Source organism: Parus major, chromosome 28 (assembly GCF_001522545.3).
Source record: "Parus major isolate Abel chromosome 28, Parus_major1.1, whole genome shotgun sequence".
In the NCBI taxonomy this organism is placed as follows: Eukaryota; Metazoa; Chordata; class Aves; order Passeriformes; family Paridae; genus Parus; species Parus major.
The window spans coordinates 3,498,164-3,510,554 of NC_031797.1; the positions used below are offsets into that span (position 1 = coordinate 3,498,164).

Consider the following 12,391-nt stretch of genomic DNA (forward strand, 5'->3'; position numbering starts at 1 on the left):
GGAAGGAAGGAAGGAAGGAAGGAAGGAAGGAAAACACGGCTGCTGCAGTCCTGGGATGGGCTCCAGCTTCCCAAATCCTCCAAACCCTGGAGGATTGCTCCCAAAACCCCCCCGGCTGCTCTGGCACAGTCCCAGCGTTTCCAGGAAGGTCTCAAGAGCTTCCCAGCCACAACTGGCTCTTCACTGAGCAGGGAGAGGCTCAGCGCAGGGCAGGGAAGGCTCTCCAGGTGTGGGACAGGTACTCACGACACGTAGGCGGGGTACACGAAGCCGATGATGTTGCAGAGCAGGGAAGCGCCGTAGCCGAACATGAGGTACAACCCCACGAAAGCCACGGAACCTGCGGGGGACAGGAGCGTTCTGGTGCCTGCTGTCACCCGGGGGAACACCCCGCAGGATTCTCATCCCCGAGCGGTGACAGGTGAGTGATAACCACCACCCCCAATTAATTCCAGCACGCCCTGAGGTGCTGGATGTCCGCTCCTCCCCGAGGGAGCCGTGACCTGCTCCTGTCACCGTTCGTCCCCTCCCCGGGCTCGGCTGGGACTTTACCACCCCAATCTCGCAGCACTTTCGCCCCTGGAGCGGGGCCAGGGCGGCAGGAACCGGAGACGCTGACAACACACCCATGGTCCAAAGTCAAGGCTCCTCTCGCCTCCCCCGGAGCCGCTCGGCATTCCCAGACCTCCCGCTCAAGGACGAGCCCTGCTCCCGGATCAGGCGCCCGGGACCGCGGCTCCTCCCGAGCAGAGGAAGGTTTGGCTCCCCTGGGAGCCGCAATCCAGCCCCGCTCCCCTGCTGCTCAATTCGATCGTTAAATTAAATATGAGCCGCGGGCTTTGGTGGCCTGGAGCCTGCCCAGCGCTCGGACACTCGCAGGAGGCTGGAGCAGCCGAGCTGGGCGAGAGGAGCGTGGGGAAGGTGGGACAGGAGCTCTGGGGATGGAAAGCAGGGCTCAGAGGGCAGGAAAACCTCAGCGATGCAGGGGATGGAGCACTTTGTCCAGCCCAGCAGCTTCTCCCCAGCACTGGGACAAACTCCTCCACCAGCAGCAAGAAAGCTGGGAATTAACCTGTCTGTGCTGGTGAATTAAAGTCCTTGCTCGGGCTTGGAGGGCGGATTATCCCAGCTCTGCCCGCTGCAGCATTCCTGGGCTGAGCTCCGACCCCGATCCGGGGCACCCACAGCTCCGGGTCTTTCCTGGGAGACGGGCAGGAGCAGCGTGGCTTTGGAGCAATCCCAAACCTCCCTCCAAGGAGGGCAGGCAGGTCCAGGCAGTGCTGGGTTTCATTCCCCAAGAGCCTTAGAAGGGATTTCACAGGATTTTAACCCCCAGAGAAATTTATGTAACAGCAAAAACCCAGGGAAAGGCTCCGCTGAGGGAGAGGTTGGAGGTGGTGCTGCCCAAAGGTTGCTCCAAACCCCAGCCCACGGGTCCGAACACAAATTAGAGATTGCTCCAGAGCCACAGGAGGGACAAATTGGGAAGTTTTAGTTCAGCAACAGCTTCTCCTTCCCGGGACAGGGATCCAGAATGCGGAACCATCACTTTTTGGTGCGTCCGTTCTTGTTCTACCCCAGAAATCCATCACGGCTGAGCCTGACCAAATGCCCGGGATTGTTTTGTTTGGAAGATGCCTGAGTGGCACCACATCCAAACACGACCCGCACAGCAGCTCCTTCATGGGAGGAGCTTCTCCCCTCAGAGTGGGAACAGCAGCCCTGCTGCAGGTGAAGGGTCAGAAAAGCACACCTGGAGGGACACAGGAGATGGGGAGAGCCCCACGGGAGGTTTGATATGAAATCTCAAATTGGAGAACGCAGATGAGGCCAGTTGGAGTTGGCAGCGAGGGCACAGGGCCGAGGGTCAGAGGAGAGGGGGGCACGGCGTGCCAGGAGGAGGATCCCCGGGGAAAATCCGGCTGGTTGCTCATTAATGAACAACAGGGATCCGGTTAAAGGCCGGATCCCCACGGTGCCAGCAGTGGGACGCGGGGATGAGCTCTCAGCCCCAGTGCCCCATCTGACCCATCACGATCCGGGGGTCACCAGATCACCCTCTGTCAGGGCCGGGGGTCCTGAGGGTCTCTCTGTCACTTGGACCCTGCGAGCTTCGGCATTTCGGCATTTCGTGCCAGTGGAAGGCGAGGGCAGTGCGGTGACAGCCAGGTCACCCCCGGCACCCCCAGCCCAGCGCGGCCCCCTCTGCACCCCCAAACCCTGCCTGCCCTCCCCGTGCCCCCGTGCTGAGCCCAGAGCCACGGCGGGCAGCTGCCAAGGCGCTCCAGGGTACGGGGAAAATGGGGACAGAACGGGAGAACCGGGGAGACCCCGCGGTACCGGTCGCACCTGTGGCCAGGTAGAGCCGTTGGACGCCGGTATGAGCTTCCAGCCGGCCCAGCAGGTCGCCGATCGGCCCGGGGCTGTAGAGGAAGCGCTCCAGGCGCTGCTGCACGGAGCCCATGGCGGCGGTGGCGATGCTGAAGGTGAGGAAGCGGCGGCGGCGGCCCCGGAGCGGCCCCGGACCGACCCCGCGCCCCGGTCAGTGCTGCCGCGGGGGGCGTGGCCAATGCCAAAGGGGGCGGGACAAAACGGCGGGGCGGGGCCAATGAGAGGGAGGGGCGGGATTAACGTTGGGGCGTGGCCAATGAGAAGGCGGGGCGGGGGATCAAGGCTGGCCAATGAGAAGAGGCCGTGCGGAGGGGCGGGGCCGACGCCGTTGCCATGGAAACGCGCGCAGTGGTGGCGCGGCCTCATGGCGGCTCGGCCCAGGCCCGGCCCGGTGCTGGCGCTGTTCCCGGTGCTGTTGGCGCTGCTCGTGGTGGTCGCCACCGCTCCTCCGAGCCCCGCAAAGTCCCGCGTCTACCTGAGCAGCTGGGCCGTGCGAGTGGCAGCGGGGCTGCGGGACGCCCGGGCCCTGGCTCGCCGGCACGGGCTGCTCTACCTGGGCCAGGTGCGGCCTGGGCGGGGAAAGGCGGGCCCAGCCCTCCCCGTGTGGCCCCTTCTTGTTCGTACCCGCCCTGTGTGCTACTGTTTGTCCCCTTCGCTTGTCCCATGGGCAGGGACATCTTCCATTAGGCCAGGTTCCGCCAAGTCCCGTCCAACCTGGCCTCAAACACGTGCTGGGAATTTGGGAATCCTGTGCCAGTGTCCCCCCACTCAGAGCAAACGGCCTCTGGGCACCCCCAAGGCCACACACCCCCTCCCCAGGACTCCTCTCTCTGCTTGCCCTGTGCTGCAGCTCCCGTTAAATCCGCCGTTGTGCCCTGCAGAGCCCAGACAGGGCTCTGGTGTCCCCTAGAGAAGCTCACTGCAGCTCTTTGTGCCCGCAGGTGATGGAGGGAGAGCCCTTCCACCACTTCAGCCACCGCGGCACCAGGCAGAGAGCCCTGAGCAGGCACTGGGGGTGGCACATGCGGCTCGCCAGGGACCCCCAGGTAGGGAGGAGGGCTCAGGGAGCCGGGGGACAGCTGTGGGCAGGCACTGCCCGGCACCCACAGCGCTGCTCCCTGCCCAGGTCCTGTGGTTTGAGCAGCAGACGGTGAAGAAGCGCGTGAAGAGAGGCAGCGGCGTGGTGCCCACGGATCCCTGGTTCCCCAAGCAGTGGTACATGGTGAGACCGGGCTGCTTCCCTTCCTGAGCCTTGCTCAAATCACGGCAGGGACCACATCCAGTGCCACCTCCCTGCTCAGCACCGTCCCCAGGATTGTGTCTGGATTGTCCTGGGATATCCCCAGGGAGGGATAATCACGGCAGGGACCACATCCAGTGCCACCTCCCTGCTCAGCATCATCCCAGGGCACAGGATTGTGTCTGGATTGTCCTGGGATATCCCCAGGGAGGGATAATCATGCAGGGACCACATCCAGTGCCACCTCCCTGCTCAGCACCGTCCCCAGGATTGTGTCTGGATTGTCCTGGGATATCCCCAGGCTCCACAGCCTCTCTGCTCCGGGCTCGGGCACTGCACACTGAGGAAGTTCTTCCTCCTGTGCAGGGGGAATTCCTGGGATCAGTCCCTGCCCGTTCCTCTGGGGCTGTTTCTGGGCCCAGAGCCCTCAGTGCAAACAGGGACACCCAGGGCCCCTCTCAAGGCTGAACAGCCCCAGCTTTTCTTTGTCAGAGACGCTCCAATCCCCTCCTCAACTTTGTCACCCTGCACTGGACCCACTCTGGGAGCTCCATGTCCTGAGGAGCCCAGAGCTGGCCACAGCACCCCAGAATTGCCTCGCAGGGCTGAGCAGAGGGGCAGAATCCCCCCCAGCCGCTGGCAATGCCCTTCCCAGTGCCCCACCAAGACATAAACCCAGCTAATGCCGGCAGTGATGAGGCAGCAGGAGCCCTCCAAGGTGACCCCGGGCTGCCGATCAGATTTAATCTCTTTTCCAGAACAACGACGTCCATCCCGACCTGAACATCCTCACGGCTTGGAGCAGAGGCTACACGGGGCTGGGGGTGGTGCTGACAGTCCTGGATGATGGGCTGGAGAAGGATCATCCCGACCTGGCTGCCAACTACGTAATTATGGGGGGATCCAGGGCCCAGCTCCTTCAGGGAGGGCGGGACTCAACGCCTTCATCCCACCCCTGGCTCTGTGTGGTGGGAGCTCAGCCTCTCCAGGGCTGGATCCAAGGTTTGGAGTCTCCCGCAGTGAAATCTCACACTGAGGAAATGTTAGAACTTGTACACACACCAGAGCCCCCAGAATAGCTGTAATTACAGCAAGCTGCAAAGCCAGTAAAGCTGGTAAACCCTCCTGTACTCCTCGGGGAAGGAAAGGCAATCCTGGGTGTTTGGAGCACCGCTGTTTCTGTGGGTTGTGGTTCCTCACTGCTGCGTGGCCAGCCAGGGTCGCCCTCAGGTGGCTCGGCACGCTGGGCTCTGGCAGGGAAGCAGCCAAGTTCTGCTGCTTTCACCTCATTCTGCAGAACCCCAGAGCCACTGAGGCTGGAAAACGGCTTCAGGCTCCAGTCCAAGCTGTGCCCGATGCCCCCCTTGTCCCCAGCCCCGAGCCACCTCCAGGGATGGCGACTCCAAACCTCCCTGGGCAGCCCCTGCCAAGGCCTGACCGCCCTTTCCACGAGGAAATTCCTGCTGTCCTCCCACCTGGCACAGCTTGAGGCTGTTCCCTGTTGTCCCTGGGAGCACAGCCCGACACTCCCCGGCTGTCCCCTCCTGTCAGGGAGTCGTGCAGAGCCAGCAGGTCCCCCCTGCTCCTCTTTTTCTCCAGCCTGAGCCCCTTCCCTGCCCCCTCAGCCCCTGCTGGTGCTCCCTTCCCTCTCAGGGTTTGGCTCCAGCTCGGGGTGCAGCTGGGCACGAAGGGGCCCCGCTGTCCCCCCAGGCTGGCCCTCGGCGGTGGCAGCGCCGGGCCCGGTGCCAGGCGCCTGTGCCGAGCTGTCACAGCCCTGCCCAGGCCCTTTGGCCCACGCTGCTGCCTCGCTCTGTAACAGGACCCGCTGGCAAGTTACGACTTCAACAGCAACGACCCCGATCCCCAGCCCCGATACGGAGAGGGGGACAAGAACTGGTGGGTTCTGCCCAGCTCCCCACACTGGGGGGGTTCATCTCTGGGGGGCCGGGGCTGTCCCAGGCCCCCCACCCCTCACAGGGTCACTCTGTGCCCCCCAGGCATGGGACACGCTGTGCAGGGGAAGTGGCAGCTGTGGCCAACAACGGGGTTTGTGGTGCAGGCGTCGCCTACAACTCCAAAATCGGAGGTGAGACGTTGCTCCCGCGGGAGGGGAGTTGGAAATCGGCTCCAGCCCCCTGGAATGGCCAGGGCTGGCTGCTCTGGGGCTCACGGGGTGCCCGGGGTGCTGCAGTGTTACCCCAGCCCGGGGTTCAGTGCTCAGCCCAACAGCCAGCAGGGCAGGCTCAGGCTCTGCCGTGGGAAGGGAGGGTGGCAAAGGGGGTTAAAAGCCGGGAGCACTCCCTGGGCTTAATTACAAAAGGCTTAATGAGGAGCTTTGGGAAGCAGCTCATGGCAGCAGCACGGGGGCCTGATCTCCTTAGGGCAGGGTCATGTGAAAGCTGCTGGAAGCTGTGGGGGTCCTGGCAAGGTGTCCCCAGGTCCTTCCCTCGGGGTGGCACCTGCCTGGCCCCCGTCCCCTCGCAGCCACCGCGGCCTGTCCCGGTGCTGCAGCAGGTCCTGCCCTCAGGTGTGCGCATGCTGGACGGCTCCATCACCGACATCGTGGAGGCTCAGGCCCTGGGGCTGCAGCTGCAGTACATCCACATCTACAGCGCCAGCTGGGGCCCCGAGGACGACGGCAGGACGGTGGACGGGCCGGGAGTCCTGGCTGCGGCCGCTTTCCAGAGAGGGGTGGTCCAAGTACGCCCAGCCCCGACCTCGGGGACCACAGGGACGTGAGGACACCGCGCTCACCCCGCTCTGCTCCTCAACAGGGACGGGGCGGGCTCGGCTCCATCTTTATCTGGGCCTCAGGCAACGGTGGCACCAACTACGACAACTGCAACTGCGATGGCTACACCAACAGCATCTACACGGTGTCGGTGGGCAGCGTCCTGGGGGACGGGCAGCGGCCCCGCTACAGCGAGAGCTGCCCCGCCATCCTCACCACCACCTACAGCAGCAGGACCACCAGCAAGGTGCAGATTGTGAGTGTCACAAGAGCTCCGGGGCACACACAGATCCCAGCACGGTGTCTCCAAAAGGAGAATTTGCTGAAGGTACCCCAGCTCCGGGCAGATTTCTTGGGAACAGTGCTGAGAGCAGCCCCTGTCCCCGCAGGTGACCACTGACCTGCACCACCGCTGCACAGACAAACACACCGGCACCTCCGCCTCGGCCCCGCTGGCCGCGGGGATGGTGGCCCTGGCGCTGGAGGCCAAGTAGGTGACAGCGAGACAGAGGGACACTGCCAGGGAGAGCTGGTGCCCAAGCAGGGGCGAGGAAGGGGAGGGACAGCAGGAAGGTTGGGGTGCAGAGTCGTGGCCTTCCCCCAGGGCCACGGCACAGGGGGAGGATTGTCCTCTGGAGCTCTTTGCTCCCATTTTAGCACTGAAGGAGATCACTGGGGGGATCAGCTTGGGCCCAGAAGATCCAAATTTCCCCCTTAAAAACCAACCCAGACCTCTGTCCCCATGTCCTCCTCGCTTCCAGCCCAGCCCTGACGTGGCGTGACCTGCAGCACCTCATCGTCAGGGCCTCCAAGCCCGCTCACCTGCAGGCAGAGGACTGGGCCGAGAACGGCGTGGGGCGCAGGGGTGAGTGCAGGGCCCAGCCCCTGGGACACCTGCCAGCAGTCCCCTGGTGGCACCCAGGGGCTCACGGGTCCCTCTCTTGGGTGCCACCTGTGTCCCAGTGAGCCACTACTACGGCTATGGGCTGCTGGACGCGGGGCTGCTGGTGCAGGCGGCCACCACGTGGACAGGGACTCGGCCTCAGGAGAAGTGCTCGGTCCAGGCTGTTCAGGTCCCCAGGTAAGGGACAGCGAGCCCAGGTTCAGCCTCCCAGCCCCATCAGGGAGCGCCCTCACCCTCACTTGTCCTGGACAGGGACATCGGCTCCAGGCTCACCATCTCCACGGATGCCTCCTCCTGCTCCGAGAGCATCCGCTCCCTGGAGCACGTCCAGGTCCAGCTGTCGCTGAGCTACAGCCGCAGGGGGGACCTGGTGGTGGCTCTGAGCAGCCCCATGGGGACCACGTCCACGCTGGTGACAGTGCGGTAAGGACAGGGGGAGCGCCGCGGCTCCCACGGCCTGGAGAGTCCCAAAAAGGGGCTCACTGCACCCAAAACCCCTCTGGACCCCTGCCACGCGGGAGTGTCCCCTCAGGGCAGAATCAGGGTGACCCTTCAGGTCACACCCTGCCCCTCCAGGCCCCTGGGCTGGCACTCCCAGCTCTGCTCTCCTCCTCCAGCCCCTACGACACCAGCCAGGACGGCTACAAGGACTGGAGCTTCATGTCCACTCACTTCTGGGATGAGAACCCCAAGGGGATCTGGACCCTCCAGCTGGAGAACAGGGGCGATAACCAGAACACAGGTGGGTGCCCCATGGGGGGTGAACCCCATTTTTACTGGGGTCACTCTGTGCTTGGCCACTCTTCCTTCCCCCACTTGAATGGGAAATTTCTTGGCTTCTCCTTCCTGGCCACGAGCCCTTTTCCACAGGAGCCCGTGCTTTGGGAGTCTCCTTGGCCAGCACACGGCCGGGAGCAGAGCACAACCCCAAAGCTTCCAGCCCCATAGCCCTCACCTGGCAGCCCCCTGTCCCTGCTGTCCCCAGGCCAGCTGACCAGCTTCACCCTGCACCTGCACGGCACGGATGAGGACATGCCAGCCAGGCCCTCCGCGGCCACCGCCACCGACGAGTGTCTCAGGAGGGACGAGCAGGGAGCCTGCGAGGGTGAGCGAGGCCTTGGGGGGGACAGTGACAACGCTCAGAGCCCCCAGAATCTCACCCCAGCCTCTCCCCACAGACTGTGGCAGCTCCCTGTACACCCACCACGGCTCCTGCCTGTCCTACTGCCCCCCACGCTACTACGGGCGAGCCCGGAGTGCCACCCCCAGGGACACCGCCCGCGTCTGCGCCAGCTGCCACCCGTCCTGCTACACCTGCCAGGGCTCCTCTGCCAACAACTGCACCTCCTGTCCCTCCGGCCGCACCTTCCACGACGCCACCCACACCTGCCAGCAGCCCGAGGAGAGCTCCCCCGGCCCTGTGGGGCTGCGCAGGGACCTCGTGGTTGTCACGGTCCTGGCCTGCAGCAGCCTGGTGCTGGCAGGGGTGCTGTACCCCACGTACCGCACGGTGCTCTGCGCTGGCAAAGGGGCTCCGTGCTGTGCCCAGGCCGGGGGGACAGAGTGACACCAGCCTGGGCTGCAGGGACAGCCTGGGACAGAGCTGGGATCGTGCCTGGCTTCTGAAATAAAGCGTTGTTGCTTTTCCAGCTGCCCTCTCCAAGGGTGATTCCCCCTCCCATCAGCGCCTGGGATGGTCCCACCCCGTGTCCAGCTGTGCGAGGGGACAGGGGTCCTCCCACACCCCTGGGGACAGAGACATTCCCAGAGGGGCCAGGAGCCCTCGTGTCCTTTCCCAGGCTCAGAGGGATGAGCTGTGACATGTCCCCAAACAGCTGCACCCGTGTGGCCACAGCAGGAGCTCGGCCACGAGCCCATGAGGCAGCAGAGGCCAGCCCAGACCCCCTCCAAAGTCCCCAATTCCTGGTCACCAGCAGTGCCATAAAAAAGGGGTCTCAGGGTGGCTCTGTCCCACATGTGGCAGCTGTGCCCCGGCACGTGGCACCCACGGCACGGGGCAGGCATGGGACAGGGCCAGCTGCCAGCTGGGGCCCTCCCGGGAGCACCGGCCCCGTGCCAGGGCCCTGGGCTGCCCCAGGACACCGGGGATGTGGTTTGTGTCCCCCCCTTCCCCAGCCGTGCCGTCCCCAGCACAGCGTGTTTGCTCAGCTGAAGAGTTTCGGGAATTAAGACAGAGCCAGACCTTTCTCCAAGCTTATAATGACCGTGAAAGCCTTGGCTGGACCTTACAGAGCAGGGAGAGGAGGGAGCCAGGACGGAGCTCTGTGTCCAAAGACAGGGGCTCTCCTTGGGGACACCCCCAGGGATGAGCTGGGACCCCTGCAAACACCAAGGGAGGCTCCTGGCACAGCCAGCCCAGCTCCATGGGATGAGGTGCTGGATGTCCCTGAGCATCCACAGCTTCCCCACGGCCTCTCCCAGAGCTCCTCCAGGCTCATCCTCATGCAGGCAGCTGTTGGGGCGGGAATTGCCGCTGGATCTCGGGGCGCACGTCCTCCTGCGCAGGGAGAGACGGGGTAGGGGAGCGCCCAGAGCCCCCGTCCCCTTCCTGTCCCCATCCCCACATCTCCTACCGCCTGGCCCAGCTGCTCCAGCACTGGCAGGAGGGGCAGCAGCTCCTCATCCTGAGGGTCCCCAGACCACGGTGGCACCAGGATCCAGTTGGCAGCCTGGGGGGGACAGGGAGAAGGTTGGATCCGGCACAGCCACAGTGCTCCCGGGGATGGGGACGCTCAAATTCCCTCTGGGAGCGGCTCTGCCCTACCTGGGCAGGGAAGCCCTGCATGGCGTGGTCCAGGGCCACCGTCTTAGCCAGGTCCCTGCCCAGGTGGGTCAGGTCCTTCCAGTAGCAGCCCTGGGAGCAGACACAATCCGACTGGGAGAGGCAGCGCCTGACGGGGAGACAGAGCCGTGGGGACCCCACCCTGTCACACAGGAGGTCCCCAGCGGGGCAGCACCATCACCTGATCAGCTTCTTCCTGGGGTCCAGCACCTCCAGCAGCTTCTTGGCATAGTCCTTCTTGGCAGTGGTGTAGATGAAGATCTGGCATAGAGAGGGTGAAGGTTCCCTGGGTGGGACGTCCCCGGGGTCACCCCACAGATCCCGGGGGCTCTGGGTACCTCATAGGTCTTGGAAAGGCTCTCCAAGAACTCCTGCACGTGTGGACGCAGCTTCACGTGAACCTGGGAGGGAACAGCATCATGGAAAAGCACCAGCACCCCACTCCTGGCACCAAGGTGAGCCCCAAGGAGGGGCCGGTGCCCTCAGCAGGATCCCTCATCATCCTCACCACCCGGATTCCAGAGCCCCTTGCCCTTCAAGGGACACTGGCACAGAGGCCACGTGGGGCAGCAGTCGAGAGCCACAGCCCCAAAGCTCCCCAACACCCACTGTCCCAGCCCCGAGGCACCCACCTTGTAGGAACTGGCCTGGAAGTTCATGGTGAAGGTGGCCGTGGCATCCTGCTGCCCACGGGCGAGCAGGGAGGAGTAGAGCAGGGTCCCATCCTGAGGACAGGGAACAGGGTGAGCCCCCAGCCCCGGGCGCTGCAGAGCCCCCCCAGCCCCCCCAGCTCACCAGCTCCAGGACCAGGGTGTGCTGCAACTTGCTCCGGATCTTCCGGGGACCGTCCATCCCAGGGGTCAGGGCCCCCGAGCTCGGCCTGGAGGGGGAAGGCAGAGGGTCTGGGGGGAAGGCAGCGGTGCTGGGGGGGCTGTTGGACCCCCCCCAACACATATTGGGGGGGTTTGGGGACCCCCCTCACACTCACAGGCTTGGGGGGACAGCAGGGTCCTGATGCTCAACCTCAGGGAGCGCCGAGAAATAGGAGCCCTCGGGGCAGGGCGGTGGAGGGGGGCTCGCAGGGTCTGAGGGGCAGAGGGGTCCCGTCAGCACAGCCAGGGCAGCCCCCCCCGCCCCACGCAGGGATCTCCCCGGGCAGGGACGCGCTCACCGCTTTCCCCGGGGCTGGGGCACTCCTCGGGACCCCGCCGGACCAGCCGCCCCTTCCCGGGCGTGGTGGGCGAGCAGGGGACCCGCACCCACCCCCGCGGGACGCGCTCCCCCTGCTCCCCCTCTCTCTGCCGGCTCTTGGCCCGACCACGAGCCGCGGTCCTGGGGGTCGAGAGCCCCTGGTCCCCCCCGGAGGGTTTCTCCGTGCGTGGGGTGGCCCCCAAACTCGCCATGGCTGTGACAAAACCCCCCCGCCAGCAGCCCCAAAACCCAGGGAGGGTTTTTATAGGGTGGAGGCAGCTTTGCAGCCCAAATCACCCCGGAGCACCTGGGACCACTCAGACTTTACCGGGACCGGCTGGGGCTCCGTTCTGGGCTCCCCAGCTGGTCCCAGGGCTCCGGCCCGTGGTGATGTCACCCGATGTGACAAGGACCTTCCTGGGCTGGCAGCTGCCCCTCGGGGCACCTCAGAGCCATCGGGACCCCATTTGGGGACAGTCCCAAGCCACACGAGCTGGGAGGTCTCAGCTTCTCCTGGCATCAGCTCCAAACCCACCCCGAGGCGGCCCCGAGCTGGCGAAGCCCCCCGGGGTGCCCCCGGTCACCTCCTGTCCCCACAGGGGCCCCGCGGTGGCCGCCACCAGCCCAAGGGTTGGGTTACGGGCGGGGGAGCTCCGGCATCGGGGGGGGGACACGCTCGGCTCCGCCGGAAGGGAGATAAGCGGGAGGTCCCCGACCCCGGCAGGCAGAGCCTGGCACGCGGCCATGGGGACAGCGACAGCGACACGCTGCAGGGTGCGAGCTGCTCCTGGGGCTCAGCGAGGGGACACGGAGGCGACCCCCTGCTCATGGGGACACAGAGGGGACCCCCTGAACTGGAGAGACACGGAGGAGCCCCATGGGGACACAGAGGGGACCCCCTAAATCAGAGAGACACGGAGGAGCCCCATGGGGACACAGAGGGGACCCCTTAAGCCGGGAAGGGACACCGAGGAGCCCCCCCTGCCCATGAGGACACAGAGGGGACCCCCTAAGCCGGGAAGGGACACAGAGGAGCCCCCCCTGCCCATGGGGACACAGAGGGGACCCCCTAAGCCGGGAAGGGACACCGAGGAGCCTCATGGGGACACAGAGGGGACCCCCTAAATCAGA

General features: G+C 65.3%; 4 protein-coding genes across 5 annotated transcripts in view; 1 reads left to right on the forward strand and 3 right to left on the reverse strand.

Annotated features, from left to right (window-relative positions):
- Positions 1-2,568, reverse strand: part of REEP6 (receptor accessory protein 6) — a 5,522-nt gene extending 2,954 nt beyond the window's left edge. The window contains exons 1-2 of the mRNA XM_015651706.2: positions 2,350-2,568; positions 247-340 (exon numbers count right to left, since the gene is read on the reverse strand). Of these exons, the coding sequence (XP_015507192.1) occupies positions 247-340; positions 2,350-2,464 (209 nt within the window). The 5' untranslated portion in view covers positions 2,465-2,568. The remainder of the gene's footprint in view (positions 1-246; positions 341-2,349) is intronic.
- Positions 2,569-2,708: 140 nt separating this feature from the next.
- Positions 2,709-8,915, forward strand: PCSK4 (proprotein convertase subtilisin/kexin type 4). 2 transcript variants are annotated; one of them, XM_015651620.3, is made up of 15 exons: positions 2,714-2,953; positions 3,333-3,437; positions 3,518-3,613; positions 4,390-4,518; positions 5,451-5,527; positions 5,629-5,717; positions 6,159-6,331; positions 6,406-6,618; positions 6,752-6,852; positions 7,124-7,227; positions 7,326-7,443; positions 7,519-7,689; positions 7,884-8,008; positions 8,252-8,371; positions 8,445-8,915. In XM_015651620.3, exons 1-15 carry the CDS (start codon positions 2,756-2,758, stop codon positions 8,831-8,833), a joined length of 2,208 nt encoding a protein of 735 aa, XP_015507106.1. In that variant the 5' UTR covers positions 2,714-2,755; the 3' UTR covers positions 8,834-8,915. The 2 variants fall into 2 exon arrangements, with proteins under 2 accessions (XP_015507109.1, XP_015507106.1); XM_015651623.3 differs by lacking the exon at positions 8,445-8,915 and having other exon boundaries at positions 2,709-2,953; positions 7,843-8,008; positions 8,252-8,345.
- A 554-nt stretch (positions 8,916-9,469) lies between these two features.
- Positions 9,470-11,472, reverse strand: LOC109022989 (CTD small phosphatase-like protein 2-A). Its single transcript, XM_033520096.1, has 9 exons — positions 11,241-11,472; positions 11,058-11,154; positions 10,865-10,949; positions 10,702-10,794; positions 10,408-10,470; positions 10,251-10,330; positions 10,052-10,178; positions 9,861-9,956; positions 9,470-9,784 (listed from the first exon to the last, which is right to left on the reverse strand). The coding sequence occupies exons 1-9, from the start codon at positions 11,470-11,472 to the stop codon at positions 9,728-9,730; spliced, it is 930 nt and encodes a 309-aa protein (XP_033375987.1). The 3' UTR covers positions 9,470-9,727.
- Positions 11,473-11,763: 291 nt separating this feature from the next.
- ADAMTSL5 (ADAMTS like 5) overlaps positions 11,764-12,391 on the reverse strand; it is a 6,394-nt gene continuing 5,766 nt past the window's right edge. Inside the window, exon 13 of the mRNA XM_015651486.3 lies at positions 11,764-12,047. Within this exon, the coding sequence (XP_015506972.2) occupies positions 11,764-12,047 (284 nt within the window). The remainder of the gene's footprint in view (positions 12,048-12,391) is intronic.